This window comes from Mandrillus leucophaeus, unplaced genomic scaffold (genome assembly GCF_000951045.1).
Source record: "Mandrillus leucophaeus isolate KB7577 unplaced genomic scaffold, Mleu.le_1.0 Scaffold7, whole genome shotgun sequence".
In the NCBI taxonomy this organism is placed as follows: domain Eukaryota; kingdom Metazoa; phylum Chordata; class Mammalia; order Primates; family Cercopithecidae; genus Mandrillus; species Mandrillus leucophaeus.
Window position 1 is genome coordinate 5,007,613 of NW_012107585.1, and position 15,697 is coordinate 5,023,309.

General features: G+C 41.6%; 1 protein-coding gene across 1 annotated transcript in view; it reads right to left on the minus strand.

Annotated features, from left to right (window-relative positions):
* CIT (citron rho-interacting serine/threonine kinase) overlaps nucleotides 1–15,697 on the minus strand; it is a 206,395-nt gene that overhangs the window by 144,162 nt on the left and 46,536 nt on the right. Inside the window, exons 8-9 of the mRNA XM_011964547.1 lie at nucleotides 10,460–10,663; nucleotides 8,150–8,303 (exon numbers count right to left, since the gene is read on the minus strand). Of these exons, the coding sequence (XP_011819937.1) occupies nucleotides 8,150–8,303; nucleotides 10,460–10,663 (358 nt within the window). The remainder of the gene's footprint in view (nucleotides 1–8,149; nucleotides 8,304–10,459; nucleotides 10,664–15,697) is intronic.

Genomic DNA, 15,697 nt, shown 5'->3' on the forward strand with positions numbered 1-15,697 from the left:
GCCTGTAATCCCAGCACTTTGGGAGGCCAAGGCAGGCGGATTACCTGAGGTCAGGAGTTCAAGACCAGCCTGGCCAACATGGTGAAACCCCGTCTCTACTAAAAATACAAAAAATTAGCCAGGTGTGGTGGTGCATGCCTGTAATCCTAGCTACTCGGGAGGCTGAGGCAGAATTGCTTGAGCCCAGGAGGCAGAGGTTGCAGTGAGCCGAGATCATGCCGCTGCACTCCAGCCTGGCTGACAGAGCGAGAGTCTGTCTCAAAAAAAAAAAAAAAGGCCCAAAACAAATACGTGCGTGCTTACACACCACACACACACACACACAATGCACAAGCCATTGAGATAATGCAATTCTACAGGCAGGACACTAAATAAAATAAACGAAAAACTAATGTTAAAATCATGATATTAGCTGTGGCCTTGTTTAAAACAAAAAAAGCCATGAGGGGTTTTCATTTGGGAAGAAGAGCACTGCGTATCAGAAACCAATGGTAGAGTGGCAGATTCGAAGGATAAGCATGGCAGGGCCATGCTTAAATGAATGAAGTATAAAGACTGCTTCATTCAATTTGGCTGGGTACAGTGGCTCAAGCTTGTAATCCCAGCACTTTGGGAGGCTGAGGTGGGTGGACTACCTGAGGCTGGGAGTTCAAGACCAACCTGATCAACATGGAGAAACCCCATCTCTACTAAAAATACAAAATTAGCCAAGCGTGGTGGTGCATGCCTGTAATCCCAGCTACTCGGGAGGCTGAGGTAGGAGAATCCCTTGAACCCAGGAGACAGAGGTTGCAGTGAGCCGAGATCATGCCATTGCACTACAGCCTGGGCAACAAGAGCGAGACTCCGTCTCAAAAAAAAAAAAAATTACTGAATTCTTGGGAGGCAGCATAAAGATGTTGTTAACAGGATAGGTTGTGCTAGTGTTATAGGAGCATAGAATATTCTGGAAAGTTCTATGAGAAATTGACAATAGTGGTTTGCTTGAGGGAGAGGGGTTGGGTGTGGGGTGGGAAGGAGGAATTTTTCACTGTATAACCTTCTGTATAATGTGAATTTTCTGCTATGGGCTATACCACTTTTTCAAATAAAAGCAAAGAGAATTTGGAGTCAGGGAAACCTGAGTTTGACTCCTATCACTGCCAACTTCGGGCTCCATGACCTCATCTGTATTGTGGACTAGTGATAGAACCTGCCTCACAGAGGTTTTGGGAAGAATAAATGGAACAATAGTAAGCATAAAGCACTTTGCAGAGCTCTTGGCACATAGTAGGCACTCAATAAATGGCATGGTAATATCATACCTGTATAAACATGTTAGTGAAGAACACTTATTCCATCCTTAATTAAAAGCCAATATGGGACAACAGTAAAGTGGGGTTCGGAGAGTCAAGGAAATGTCTTTTTGCTATCATAAGGCAGACATTAGGTCAAACCACCATTTTGAAGGATATGAAGGATGTAATGTCTGTCTAAGAGAAAAGCTTTAAATTCCTCAAAGCAAGGCCTAAAACCCAGCAGTTCTAAGTAGTCCCATTCACCCATAGGACTCCTGAGCCAAAAAGTGGCCTCCCTATACCTTAAGCCCGAAGACAAAACAAGGAAGACCCACAAAGATGAGCAAGAAACTCTGAGGCTAGCATCTAATCTCTTCTTCTGGCAGGGCTTTGCAACTCTAATATGCACAGAAATCCCCTCGGGATCCTTACTAAAATGCAGCTTCTGACTCAGCAGGCCTGAGTCTCTGGAGCTCTAACAAGCTCCTAGGTGATGCCAATGCTGCTGGTCCAGGGACCACACTCTGAGTAGCAAGGTCCTACTGCCTCCACGTAATAGTTTCGCTGTTTGTTAACAGTGGCAGTATTGAGAGATTCAGATTACTGTGATATTCCCTCTCCTGATAATAACCTGGCCAATTCTTCTAAATCAACAGTTCTCAAGTGAAGGTGACTGTAGCCCCCCAGGGGAGACCGGGCAATGTCTAGAGTCATTTTTGGTTGTTGCAACTGCAGGGAGAGGGTGCTACTGGTATCCATGGAGAAAGGACAGGGATACTGTTCAACGTCCTGCAATCCACACAACAGCCCCCACAGCAAAGAATTATCTGTCCCCAAATGTCAACAGTGCCAAGGTTGAGAAACCCTGTTCTAAATAAACAGAAAACAGGACACATCCTGAGTCTTCTCAATTCATCTTAAGACTAGGAATCCCAAGATTAGAAGTGAGCCATCGATCCAACATTGTCCTTTCCCAGACCAGATCTGAGACATGCAGAGTGTTATAGGTTAGCAGGATGCTGTATGTGGGGAAGGGATCACGAGGTCACAGCCTATGGTCTGTATTTTGCTTAAAATCAAGCACATGTGGTTCAGTAAACCAGTGAGGGGAGGCCTACGAAGCATTAAACTTCCCATCATTTGGAGGTACAGCAATTTAACAGGACCACAGCTCTATTCAAGCAAAAGACCAGTTAGGCTCTTAGACTCTAAATTCAGTGAAGGTAGGGCCATACCCAAATGTGTTCATCAATGGAGCCACAGCACCTGATACTGCACTTAACATACTGTGGAAATTCAAATATCAGAATGAATCATCAATTCAAAAATTCCTGCAATTCTAGGCTGGGCATGGTGGCTCATGCCTGTAATCCCATCACTTTGGGAGGCCGAGGGAGGATGATCACTTGAGCCTACGAGTTTGAGACCAGCCTGGGCAAAGATGGCAAGACTCCATCACTTAAAAAAAAAAAAAAAATTCAATTCCTGCCATTCCAAATGTTCTTAAATAGACCTAGAAATTAAATTACTCCCTAGTGTGACATGGTTTATTATTTACCATCATCACAAATATTATTACTTATAACAATGATTTATGCAAAGACATATATGGTATTATAGAAAGAGTATGGGCTTTGGAATCACACAGACCTCCACCCAAATCCAGAATCCCTTATTTACCTGCCATATGACCTTGACCAAGTTACCACGGTATCCACATCTGTAAAATGGGTATAATAATCCTTACATTTGACAGAAGTGTTTTGAAGGAGTATAGTGTAAGGTACTTGAATGACTAGTGGTTAGCACAGAATACGTACTCCCTAAATAATATTGCCGACCATACTAAAGCACTAGAAAAAAAAAAACCCAAGGAGCTACATGGTGCTTAATTCCACACATAAAAATCTGTAACAGCTTCAGGTGAAATTCTTACAAATTTTTGTATGTAGAATTAAGCACCATGTAGCTCCTTGGGTTTTTTTTTCTAGTCCTTTAGTATGGTCGGCAATATTGTTTAGTGGGCGAAGGATATGAACAGACACTTCTCCAAAAAAAGGCATTTATGCAGCCAACAGACACATGAAAAAATGCTCATCATCAGTTGCCATCAGAGAAATGCAACTCAAAACCACAATGAAATATCATCTCACACCAGTTAGAATGGCAATCATTAAAAAGTCAGGAAACAACAGGTGCTGGAGAGGATGTGAAGAAATAGGAATGCTTTTACACTGTTGGTGGGACTGTAAACTAGTTCAACTATTGTGGAAAACAGTGTGGCGATTCCTCAGGGATCTAGGACTAGAAATACCATTTGACCCAGCCATCCCATTACTGGGTATATACCCAAAGGATTATAAATCAAGCCGCTGTAAAGACACATGCACACATATGTTTATTGCGGCACTATTCACAATAGCAAAGACTTGGAACCAACCCAAATGTCCAACAATGATAGACTGGATTAAGAAAATGTGGCACATATACACCATGGAATACTATGCAGCCATAAGAAAGGATGAGTTCATGTCCTTTGTAGGGACATGGATGAAGCTGGAAACCATCATTCTCAGCAAACTATCACAAGGACAAAAACCAAACACCGCATGTTCTCACTCATAGGTGGGAATTGAACAATGAGAACACTTGGACACAGGAAGGGGAATATCACACACCAGGGCCTGTCATGGGGTGGGGGGAGGGATAGCATTAGGAGACATACCTAATGTAAACGACGAGTTAATGGGTGCAGCACACCAACATGGTACATGTATACATATGTAACAAACCCGCACATTGTGCACATGTACCCTAGAACTTAAAGTATAATAAAAAATATATATAGATTTAAAAAAAAGAATTTCACCTGAAGCTAAGTAGGCACAGAATCCCTCTCCCCTAAACCAAAGACTGTCTTCCCTCAGGATTACTGAGCAACCATATTATACACTTGAGGTTTCATTTGCACCATTCAGGGCCAGTTAGCAAATAAGCAGCAACAATCAAAACGACACCTATTTGGAAGAAGACTATCTCAGCGTTTCATCAGCATGGGACCACCACTGAGTCACTGCCAGATGGAAACAAAATGTATTTTCTGCTAACAAATGCTGAAGACCTGAAAAATCAGGATCATTTCTGTCTTTCTGAGAATAGCAAAAGAAAGACAACTCAAGAGAAAAAGCCCATGTCAGACGCAACAGACCATCCGAGTTCTCTAGCACGTTAGCCATAAATGTCCTAGGAAATAATCTGTGATCACCACTTGCATTATGTGTTTCTCACTGTTGAGATATGGCAGTCTCGGATAAAAGGTACAAGTGTGCTGGTTCCGTTGACGTCGCGATGTCTTGGGGGAAGATATTTTAAAAGACATTGACAGAAGATAGCAAAACTTTCCCATGGATGGGAGCAGGTACACGATGCCAGGCAAGGTAGGCATAATCCCAAAGGGAAGAAAGAGGAGTTCTGATTGGCTTCAGCTTTCCTGAAGCCCAGAAAGATCAGGCTGGTTACAGCCAGAATCCGGCCCAGCATCTGAAACATCGCCGGAACGGCACAGCCAGGGCAGCTGGTACGCTTAGGAAACCCCCCACTGAAACTTGGAAAGCAGCCTTGAAATAATGATAATAATAAATAAGCAGCTGAAAAACCAATCTTGTGGGAGGCTGGAAATGAAACAGAATAATGAGAGCCTGGTGACCCATGAGCGTGGCAGTCACTCATCACAGTGTTCGACTTGCTGGAAGAATAAGTATCCTGGAACTGGGTCAGATGCCTGGTTCATGGGGTGCTGCCTGCAGCAACCCCAAAGGGCAGGACCCAGGAGGGTACAGAAGCTACACCTGACCTCAGTGTCAATACAAAGGCACATCCTAGTTTCTCTTGGTAGCCACTCCCAGTTCTGTCATTCATAAATTTGCCGAGACCTTTCTTAAATTATATTTATATATCCTGCCGAGACCACCTCTTGAGATAATGAGTTTTAGAAGATTATTACCTGCTGTGTTAAGCAGTACTTCCTTTCATTGGTTACAACAAGAAAAAGAAGAATTGGGGGTGAAACCGCACAAAGGCTAATGTTGCTTTTAACAAGGGACAATCTCTTATTGCAAAAGGCGGAAATATTCAACAGCCTGGAACTACCAGGCATTTAAGCAGCAACCGTGAACTTGGGAAACTTAATGATTCAAAGTATTTTGGTTGATGAAAATCACTTCACATGTGTTTATGAAAAACCATACTAGATAAAAGCATAATTTATGTTACAGTTACCTAGTTAGAAAATAGCTTACAGAGCATGGAGTCAAGCAATGTTTTCGATCACAAATCTCTGAGTTGATTGCAAATAACGCAGGGATCAGAGGTTGGTGAAAAACAGGAAAATTTGCTAGGAGACAGTGAAGTTAATACCATGCCTCTCTGCATAGTCGGAAACTCCATAAAACCACCAGGAAAACGCACTACCAATCCTCAGTGGGCACGAAGATCCCACCTGCTGACTGAGCTACACTAAGTATCTAAACTAGGAGTAGTCCCATCAAATATAAATACCCTAACTGCAATATGGTACCATGGATTGATTCCTGGAACAGAAACGGGACATGAGTGGGAGAACTGGTAAAATCCAAAAAAAGTCTCAAGTGTAGTTAGCAGTAATGTACCAATATTAGTTTTGACAAATAGTTTTTCAAACACTTAGTTTGACAGTGACACTGTTATGTAAGAGTTAACATTGGGGTCTGAGCGTGGTGGCTCACGCCTGTAATCCCAGCACTTTGGAAGGCCAATGCAGGTGGATCACCTGAGGTCAGGAGTTCAAGGCCAGCCTGACCAACACGGAGAAACCCTGTCTCTACTAAAAATAGAAAATTAGCTAGGCATGGCCGGGCGCGGTGGCTCAAGCCTGTAATCCCAGCATTTTGGGAGGCCAAGACAGGCGGATCACAAGGTCAGGAGATCGAGACCATCCTGGCTAACACGGTAAAACCCTGTCTCTACAAAAATACAAAAAACTAGCCAGGCGAGGTGGCAGCGCCTGTAGTCCCAGCTACTTGGGAGGCTGAGGCAGGAGAATCACTTGAACCCGGGAGGCAGAGGTTGCAGTGAGCTGAGATCGCACCTCTGCAGTCCAGCCTGGGCAGCAAGAGCAAAACTCCGTCTCAAAAAAAAAATTTTTGTAAAGAAAATACATTTTGTGAGTCTTCAGAGTCACTACACTGGGAGCTGGGAGTCAAATACATTATGCCTAATTTATAAGTTAAACTTTATATAACACAGATATGTATGCACATCCTCCGAGTAGCTGGGACCACAGGCATGCGCCACCATGCCCAGCTACTTTTTGTATTTTCAGTAGAGACAGGGTTTCACCATGTTGGCCAGGCTGGTCTCGAGCTCCTAGCCTCAGATGATCCGCCTACCTCGGCCTCCCAAAGTGCTGGGATTACAGGTGTTAAGTGACCGCGCCCGGCCCCCAGTGTTATACATAACAGTGTCACTGGGTTTCAGTCCTATCATCAGTTTCACATACCCACTGGGAGTCTTGGAACATATGCAACACAGATAGGAGGGTGGGGAACTACTATAACTTTACTCAGGTAATCACCATTCACTGACTTACTTAGGTGGAGATATATTCTTAGGCATGATCAGCAAGTTCATGAATAAAAAAAATTAAGTGCTTATTCAAGAAGATTACAGAGATAAAAAGGCAAGACAAGAAAAGATTAAGTACTTGAATAGCATCTAAAAGAAAGTCTATCAGATCTTTCCAAAAGCATAAAAGGAAGAATGCCCTGAAAATATATTACTGATTAAAAGGTCTGAACCTTGGAGATTTGGGGGGAGATGTCTATTTATTTAGAAAAATAAAGCAATGTGGCCACTCGAATAATAAAAACATCTGCCAAGAAAGATTTATGGAAATGCGACCTACTTAAATATTTCAGCAGGTTAGAGAAATCATCAAAATGGCTTACAACTGGACAATACTGAATTTTTACCATACTATGTCCTAGCTGAAGGTGCAAGCAATTATAACACATCTCCAATCAGAAGCCTGGTTTTGACACCTAGAAACAGATTCCATTTCCCAACCTCCCTCCATCACCAAAAACAAAACACATACTCAAACTGCTTTCCTACTGGCTCTAATCCATGTTGATCATTGGGTCCAGTTATTAGAAGACATTCAATCAACAACACATCCAAGAATTAAAAAGATTTTTAAAAGATCACCAACTGGTAAAAGAAAAAAAGAGCATTGTGTGGTTTCTGTTGATAATAAACCCAGTCTTTGTTGTTAATGAATTCATTCAGTGTGCACTAACTGATTATAAAAAGTGATGTATGAATGAATCTACTGTGCATATACTTTATAGGTTTTACATGCTTGTGAGCAAAGACAAATATTATCGAGGGAAACAAATGAATAAACACAGGGAGGTGTTTATGGTTTTCGTTTAAACTCAGCCATTAGCAGAACAACCTGGGCATGTTGCCTAATCTGAGTCTTTTTCCTGATATGTGAATGAAATATCTATATCCACTTTTTTGGAAGAAATTGTGTCAAACCAAGTGATAACCTTCAAACTCCATTAATCTGTGCCTCTAACTTACTGAGGGATAATATTCTAAAGGCCACATAAACACAGAGTTTGATAAATGACCCAGTTCTACATAAACAATTTTAAAGCAGAATTATTACTCAAAGACGGCTATATCATTAGCCTTTACTACTCGTGTAGATAATTACAGCCTTTATTTATATAATTTACCGAAGCTTCTTTGGGCCAGAATAATCTCAGATCTCTCTTGAGTGTTTCATAATCCCAACATCCCAAACTAAGGAAAATAGCCCTACTTACAGTTACGAATGTTATTCCAGTCGATTTTAGAGAAGAAAGGATGGCAGCAGAGACCTTCAAACTTCAGTCTCTCTTTCTGGCCACACAACAAACTTTGAATCAGATCAAGAAAGTCACTGCTCACTTTGGGGTCATCTGGAAACTTCAAAAACCGCTGTTCCAAAAAAACAAAAGAATTTCCTTAGCAGGGATTCCATTTCTCATGCCTCAAAGTGAAGAAAGTATTTCTCATATATGCAAGTTTCTTTCTTTGTTGTTGTTTTTTAGAGAAGGAAGTTTTGTGCCCTCTTCCCTCTGGACCAAAGGCCTGTTCCCAAAATAAGTGGCCTGTTCACATCAATAGGCTTAGTTCCTTTGTAGGGGTTCAGCATCCTCCATGGCTTGACCCCAGCTCCCCTTCCCATCTCATCTCGCCACGCTCCCCATCTCTCTCTTTGCTGTCCAACAATGATGAGCTATTTAAAGCTCCCTGAACAAATCACGCTGTTCTCGCTGCTTTCCTTGGCTACCTTTTCTATCCTATAACTCCTTTCTGCATGTTCCCTCTGCACTCTACTTTTGCACCTACATATTGTGCTGTGATTTCAGTGTGATGAAAAATAAAGAAGGCAGAGAGGGCCTGCTTCTTCTGCTCATCCCTGTAAACCTGGTACCTAACAGTGCATGGTATGATAATGCACTCGTTATTGAATGATTGAATGAGTGAGTGAGCTAAAGGGAAGGAAATAAATTAGCTCCAAGAGTCATCTAAGGGGAAATTTTCACTCAAGAGGAGGCACAAGAATAACTAATAATGTATTTACATAAAAATATGTATTAAGCGTTCCCAAAAGATGAAAACTGGGTGAGATACAAAAACCCAGGAAATATGTTCCTTTTCCTTTTAGTTGAAACTAAAAAATACACATTTATCAGAGCCTTAAGAAATGAGCTTCATGAGCTGGGCACAGTGGCTCATGCCTGTAATCCCAATACTTTGGGAGGCCAAGGCAGGCGGATCACCTGAGGTCAAGAGTTCAAGACCAGCCTAGCCAACATGGTGAAACCCCATCTCTACTAAAAATACAAAAATTAGCCAGGCATGGTGGTGGGCACCTGTGATCCCAGCTACTCAGGAGTCTGAGGCAGGAGAATCGCTTGAACCCAGGAGGCAGGAATTGCAGTGAGCTGATATTGTGCCACTGTACTCCAGCCTGGGTAACAGAGTGAGACTCCATCTCAAAAAAATAAATAAATAAATAGGCTTAATGTAGTAGAAAGTACAGTTATTAGAAAATAGTTTTACTATATATGTATATATATACATACACAGAGTAAAACACATATCTATATATAATTGTATTTCTAATTCATTTCCTCAATTTTAATACCATATTCAATAGTTAGTACTAAGAAGGAGTATATCGAAAAATCAAGAGCATGGACTTCAGAGCCAGACTGCCTATGTTATTTTGGGCAAGTTACTTTACCTTCAGTGCTTTGGTTTCCTCGTCTATAAATGAAAATAATAATACTTACCTCACAGGGTTGCTTGAAGATTAACTAACTAACTAAAACTACATCTCCTCAATTCTAAGACTCACAGTTATTCACAGTTAACAGCACTGAAATCAAGATGTATTTTATAATCAATAAAAGTATCATAGACTCACTGGCAGCAGTTTTTCTTTCTTAGCAGTACATAAAATAATGGTGTAGTCTTATCATTACTGGCAGCTGAGATTCCGTGAAATACAATTAATAAAATGCTTAGAATAGCCTTTGGCACAGAGTTAAGTGCTATATAAGTATTTGCTATTATTATTTTCTAGCACTGCTGAAACCCTCATTCACACAATTTTTAAATAACATCTAACATTCTATAAACATTAATTCACACGATACCTATAAAATATTCACACACACAATTTTTAAACAACATTCTATAAACATTCACTCACACAATTTTTTTTTTTTTTTTTTTTTGGAGTCTCACTCTGTTGCCCAGGCTGGAGTGCAGTGGCGCGATCCCGGCTCACTACAAGCTCCGCCTCCCGGGTTCACACCATTCTCCTGCCTCAGCCTCCCGAGTAGCTGGGACTACAGGCACCCGCCACCACGCCCGGCTAATTTTTTGTATTTTTTTTTAGTAGAGACAGGGTTTCACCATGTTAGCCATGATGGTCTCCATCTCCTGACATTGTGATCCACCCGCCTCGGCCTCCCAAAGTGCTGGGATTACAGGTGTGAGCCACCGCGCCCAGCCTCATTTGCACAATTTTTAAATAACGTCTCTCAATATGACCTCGAAATCTTCTAAGGACCCTTTACCTGGAAATTCATGATGTTATTGAAGGTTCTGGCAGAGGTTCCCTCTGCGAAGGGGGATCTCCCATAAATCATCTCATAGGCAATCACGCCCACTGACCACCAGTCACAGTCCAGGCCGTAGGTGCCTTTTCCGTCCGCATTCATCACAGTCAGCACTTCAGGAGCCATGTAATCCGGGGTCCCAATTGGGAGTCTGGCATTCACCTAGAATCCCATCAATAAAACGAACACAGTAAACTTTCAATTATCCTCAAGTAGACTGCCAACAGCCACATTTCAGACACAAGCTGATTTGCCACTGATTACTATTCTCCCAGGCACTGAAACCTGCTGTCAAGTGGCACACTGTCAGGAAATGCAAATGCTTTACTAATTTAAAAAAAAAAAAAAAAGCACAAAGCATATAATGCAATCCAAGGGCAAAAGGGCAAGAGTTGTGGATGATACACATACACCCTTTGGTGATACGAATGAGAGTTGGATATGTACCGGGAATGGAAGATGTCTTTTCTAATACAAGTTTTTGATATAATAGAACTTCTCTTATGATAACAGCAAAATGATAATAAACTCTAAAAATGAATCTAAAAGATCAACCTAACCGTTACTAGAAAACTGGTGGTTGGCCAGGTGCAGTGGCCCATGTCTGTAATCCCAGCACTTTGGGAGGCCAAGGTGGGTGGATCATTTGAGGCTAGGAGGTCGAGACCAACATGGCCAACATGGTGAAGCTCCATCTCTACTAAAAATGCAAAAATTAGCCAGGCATGGTGGTGCAAACCTGTGGTTCCCAGCTACTCGGGAGGCTAAGGCACAAGAATCGCTTGAACCCAGGAGGCGGAGGTTGCAGTGAGCCAAGATTGAGGCATTGCACTCCAGCCTGGGTGACAACGAGACTGTTAAAGAAAAGAAAAGAAACCAAAACAAAACTGGTGGCTACCTGGCAATATAATATTACAAATCTCAAGTTCAAAAATTTGGAAAACTGCCTTTGGAATTAATGTTCCTACTTCAACCCACCCACAGGGCAAGACATGATAATTAACTTCCACCCAGGGCCCAAGGTTAATGAGTTCCTTTTCCTCATCCCTAACGCTTGTTCCTATGATTCCCTCCCCCACTGTTCAGAACCCAGGGGCTTATAATTCAATGACACCCAAGCACTTGACCTTGGCAAAGAAAGGTTAGGACAATACAGGAGGGCATTTTATAAAGCCAAATGTAATCCATTTAAAGGACCGACCTTTTTTTCTGAGACTTTGTCCTTCTGACTTTTTTAGTGTTTAAATGTCCTTTGTTTCTTGATATGCTGTTGATGAAAGTAGTAGATTTTCTTCCCCTCATACCCACCCCTGTCTACGCAGCTTAGTAAGCTGGCAACCCCTTTGGTCTTCAAAATTATTTTGACGTTTTACTGAGCCATGAAATTTGAAGTCTAGAGATTCTTTCTCTAACTTTTCTCCCCATCAAAACAGAGAGGCCCTGATTTTAGTTATATAGTATGTTGACCAGCTGTCCTATAACTCTATATCATAGTGGGCTTCTCTCAGGTCAGCAGTATATATGGTGCAAAAGAACTCTTTCCTCATTAAACAATAGTAAGTGCCCCTGAGTGAGCCAAGAGATTTTGTGGGTAAGGCCACATACCTCGAAGGCTGGGCTTTACACCAAGAAAGTAAATTTGCTTTGCTTTAACCGGGTGTGGAGAGGAAAGTGAATGTTTAGTGAGGACATGATGAGGTCTCCTCTCCCCAGGGCTGATTCTGGATGAAGCTCTTCCAGCCTATAACTTGAATCTCGTCCATTCCTCAACCATGAGACTTTCTCATTATATGAAACAGATCTATTCTTCCCTCTCCTCTCTTTTCACCCCTTCCCTCGGGCCCACATTCTGATATAGGTTTTTCCAAGCCCTAAACTCAGACAGCAGTGTGATACGACCATTCCTGACATGGACCGTCCACTGCTTTGGGCAATAAAACTTCCATTACAAATGCCCCTTCAAGAAAGCCAGATGGTCACACCATCCAAGAAACCTACAAGCAGGTTTGGCTTGATGAACAGAAGGGGAGACAAAGGGGAAAATATTTGGTCTAAGACAAAACCACAGGGTGACTTAAGCTTGAAGAACTGAAAATAGGTAAAGTCAAGGAGAAGCCTTAATATGTTGGGAAATCTGGGCTGATATTGTTTCTTTAATATGTATGTAAATGCTAAAGAGCTCAGCACAGGATTAGGATTAAACTAAAGGATTTTGGTTAAAATGCACTGACAATAAGCAATAGTTTTTGGGTTTTTTTGTTGTTTTTTTTTTTTGAAATGGAGTCTCTCTCTGTCGCCAGGCTGGAGTGCAATGGCGTGATCTCAGCTCACTGCAACCTCCGCCTCCCAGGTTCAAGCAATTCTCTTGCCTCAGCCTCTCAAGTAGCTGGGACTACAGGTGCGTGCCACCATACCCAGATAATTTTTGTATTTTTAGTAGAGATGGGGTTTCACCATGTTTGACCAGGATGGTCTCGATCTCTTGACCTCGTGATCCAGCCATCTCGGCCTCCCAAAGTGCTGGGACTACAGGTGTGAGCCATGGAGCCTGGCCGCAATAGATACTTTTTAAATAACAAAACAAGAGAAGGAAAACTATAACATCTTGATTTGACTAGGTAATGAAAATGCTACTATATTGTTGATTAAATACTTACCCTTTATGTCTAATGACCTTGCAGGACCTAACTACACAATTGTCCAATACATACCATTTGCATTTATTGGATTTTGTTTTATTGCTACAGGCTGTTCAGGAATATTCAGTTCTCCTTATTTGCAGCTCACAGGGCACAGTCACTTGTTCACAACCAAAGAATTGCAAAAACAGAATTGACAGGGGCACGTTTCTCAGGATGACCCAGCCAAACAGTATGAATTGCCAATGCCTCATTTTCAAACTAATGATGAGACTTATCAAAGAAAGATAATTCCCCAGCGAATTTTTGCCCCCTAACAGATACATGATTATACACATTTATGCACAATCATTTTCTAATTTTCTACATTTTATTAATTTGTACTAGAAAGCTATAAAGGGAAAAATACCCACTGGCTTACTCTTTAAGTGCATAATAGTGATTAGCAAAGGCATTACTCTTTGTTAATTAACAAATCTCTAAGTGTGTAATAGTAATTAACAAAGGCTTGTAATGACAGTTAATGACTGCTAAGTTCCCATTAGTCACTGACCCCCAAGCACATTAAACCTGTTCAACATGTAATCTCACATGTCCTGATTATGATTTTGCAATATGCTTTCACTCTCCTCTGGTAGCAATTCAGCCAGTTAATCTGAGTGAGATGTTAAAAGTGAACCTATAGTAAGGGCCCAGCCTGCCTGCAGGAGGACACTATCTGATAGGGCCCAGGTACTACTTAACTTGGTTAATTTTTTTTTAGACAGAGTGTTGCTCTGTCACCCAGGCTGAAGTGAAAGTGCAATCTCAGCATACTGCAACCTCCACCCCCCGGATTCAAGCAATTGTCCTGACTCAGCCTGTTGAATAGCTGGGACTACAGGCACGCACACCCAGCTAATTTTTGTATTTTTTTTTTTTTAGTAGAGACAGGGTTTCACCACATTGGCCAGGCTGGTCTTAAACTCCTGACCTCAGGTGATCCGCTCGCCTCAGCCTCCTAAAGCGCTGGGATTACAGGCATGAGCCACCGTGCCTGGCCAACTTAGTTAATTTTTACTGTATTGACAGGGAAGAAAATAAACAAGTTCAGAAGACTATATGAGAATGACTAGGGAACAGAAGAGTCTGCCATATTTTGGGAGAAAGGGGGAGAAGGAGAAGAAAGGAAGGAAGGAAGGAAAGCGGGGGAGAACTGAAAGAGGGAGAGAGGGAAGGAGAAAGAAAAGAGTGAACTTAGCAGATTCTTTTACTAACAAAAAGCAGATAAGGATGAAAGAAAACCAGTGTCTTTCTCCTCCTAACTCCTTTCCATAAAATGCTTCATTCAACATGGTGAAACCCCATCTCTACTAAAAACACAAAAAGTAGCCGGGCATGGTGGCAGGCACCTGTAATCCCAGCTACCTGGGGAGCTGAGGCAGGAGCATCGCTTGAACCCAGGAGGCGGAGGTTGCAGTGAGCCAAGATCGCCCACTGCACTCCAGCCTGGGGACAGAGCAAGACTCTGTCTCGAAAAAAAAAAAAAAAAAAAAAAAAAAATGCTTAAACATAAAACTATTTAAACCTAGCTTTACCCATCAAGCTGCCTAGGGCATAAGTGTATACCTGCAGAAGCAGGGGGAAAAGGAGTTCTCACTACGTTGTTCCTCTTATGGAAAATAAAGCTTTTGACTCCCACATAAATCTAAAAAGGGCTATCTCTTCTGGGGTTGCAACTGCTAAATGGGGTTATCACTTACCATGCTATATAATGTGGTTTATCTACAATCTCCTTACGACCATTTTCATGATAGCCAAATGAGACAGATTGGAACTCAGCTGTTCACCATTCTTTGAGATTCTAATAAAGAGAAGTGGGTGACCTAAGTCACACAGCAGGTCCTACAGTCACTAGGCCCTGTGTTTACTAACAGAAAATACTCCAAAGCAACGTTCTGAATGAGAAGCTTGAAATAAGACAATGGATAATGGAAAACTGAACAGATCTAAGATTCACAGGTATCCAAAATACAAAGATAATATGTGGGGGTAATAGGCAAGGGACTGATTGATTTGGGGTAAGTAATATATGATAGTTTCAGTAAATGTGGATTATATTTTATACGGTATACTATGAGTACAGGTAACATTTAGAACCTACTTTAGGCCTACAGACATTTCATTCAAAGGAAATATGTTTAACCCAATACCACTATTAAAAATATCCCCCCAAAAATCATAATTTTATATCCACACTTGACTTGATCTAGTGTGCAGATTATTGCTCTTCTATAACAAAAGGGACTTTGTACTTAATGCAAAAAATTCCTTTTTATCTGCTTGTCACGTTCCAACCCTAAAAGCACAAGGGAAAAAAGAGAGGCAATATTCTCAAGTGTGTGGTATTGAGTGTCATATCTCCTTGACCAAAATAATCAGAGATTGAGCCTTTGTTGCAAATAAACCCGGGAGGCTCCTCACCTGGAGTGAAGGTTGTTACAATTATAACTGAAAAGGGCGGTTTGAAGCACTGAAAAATAGAAACTGGGAACCCTGTCTCTCCATCAAAAGCTCT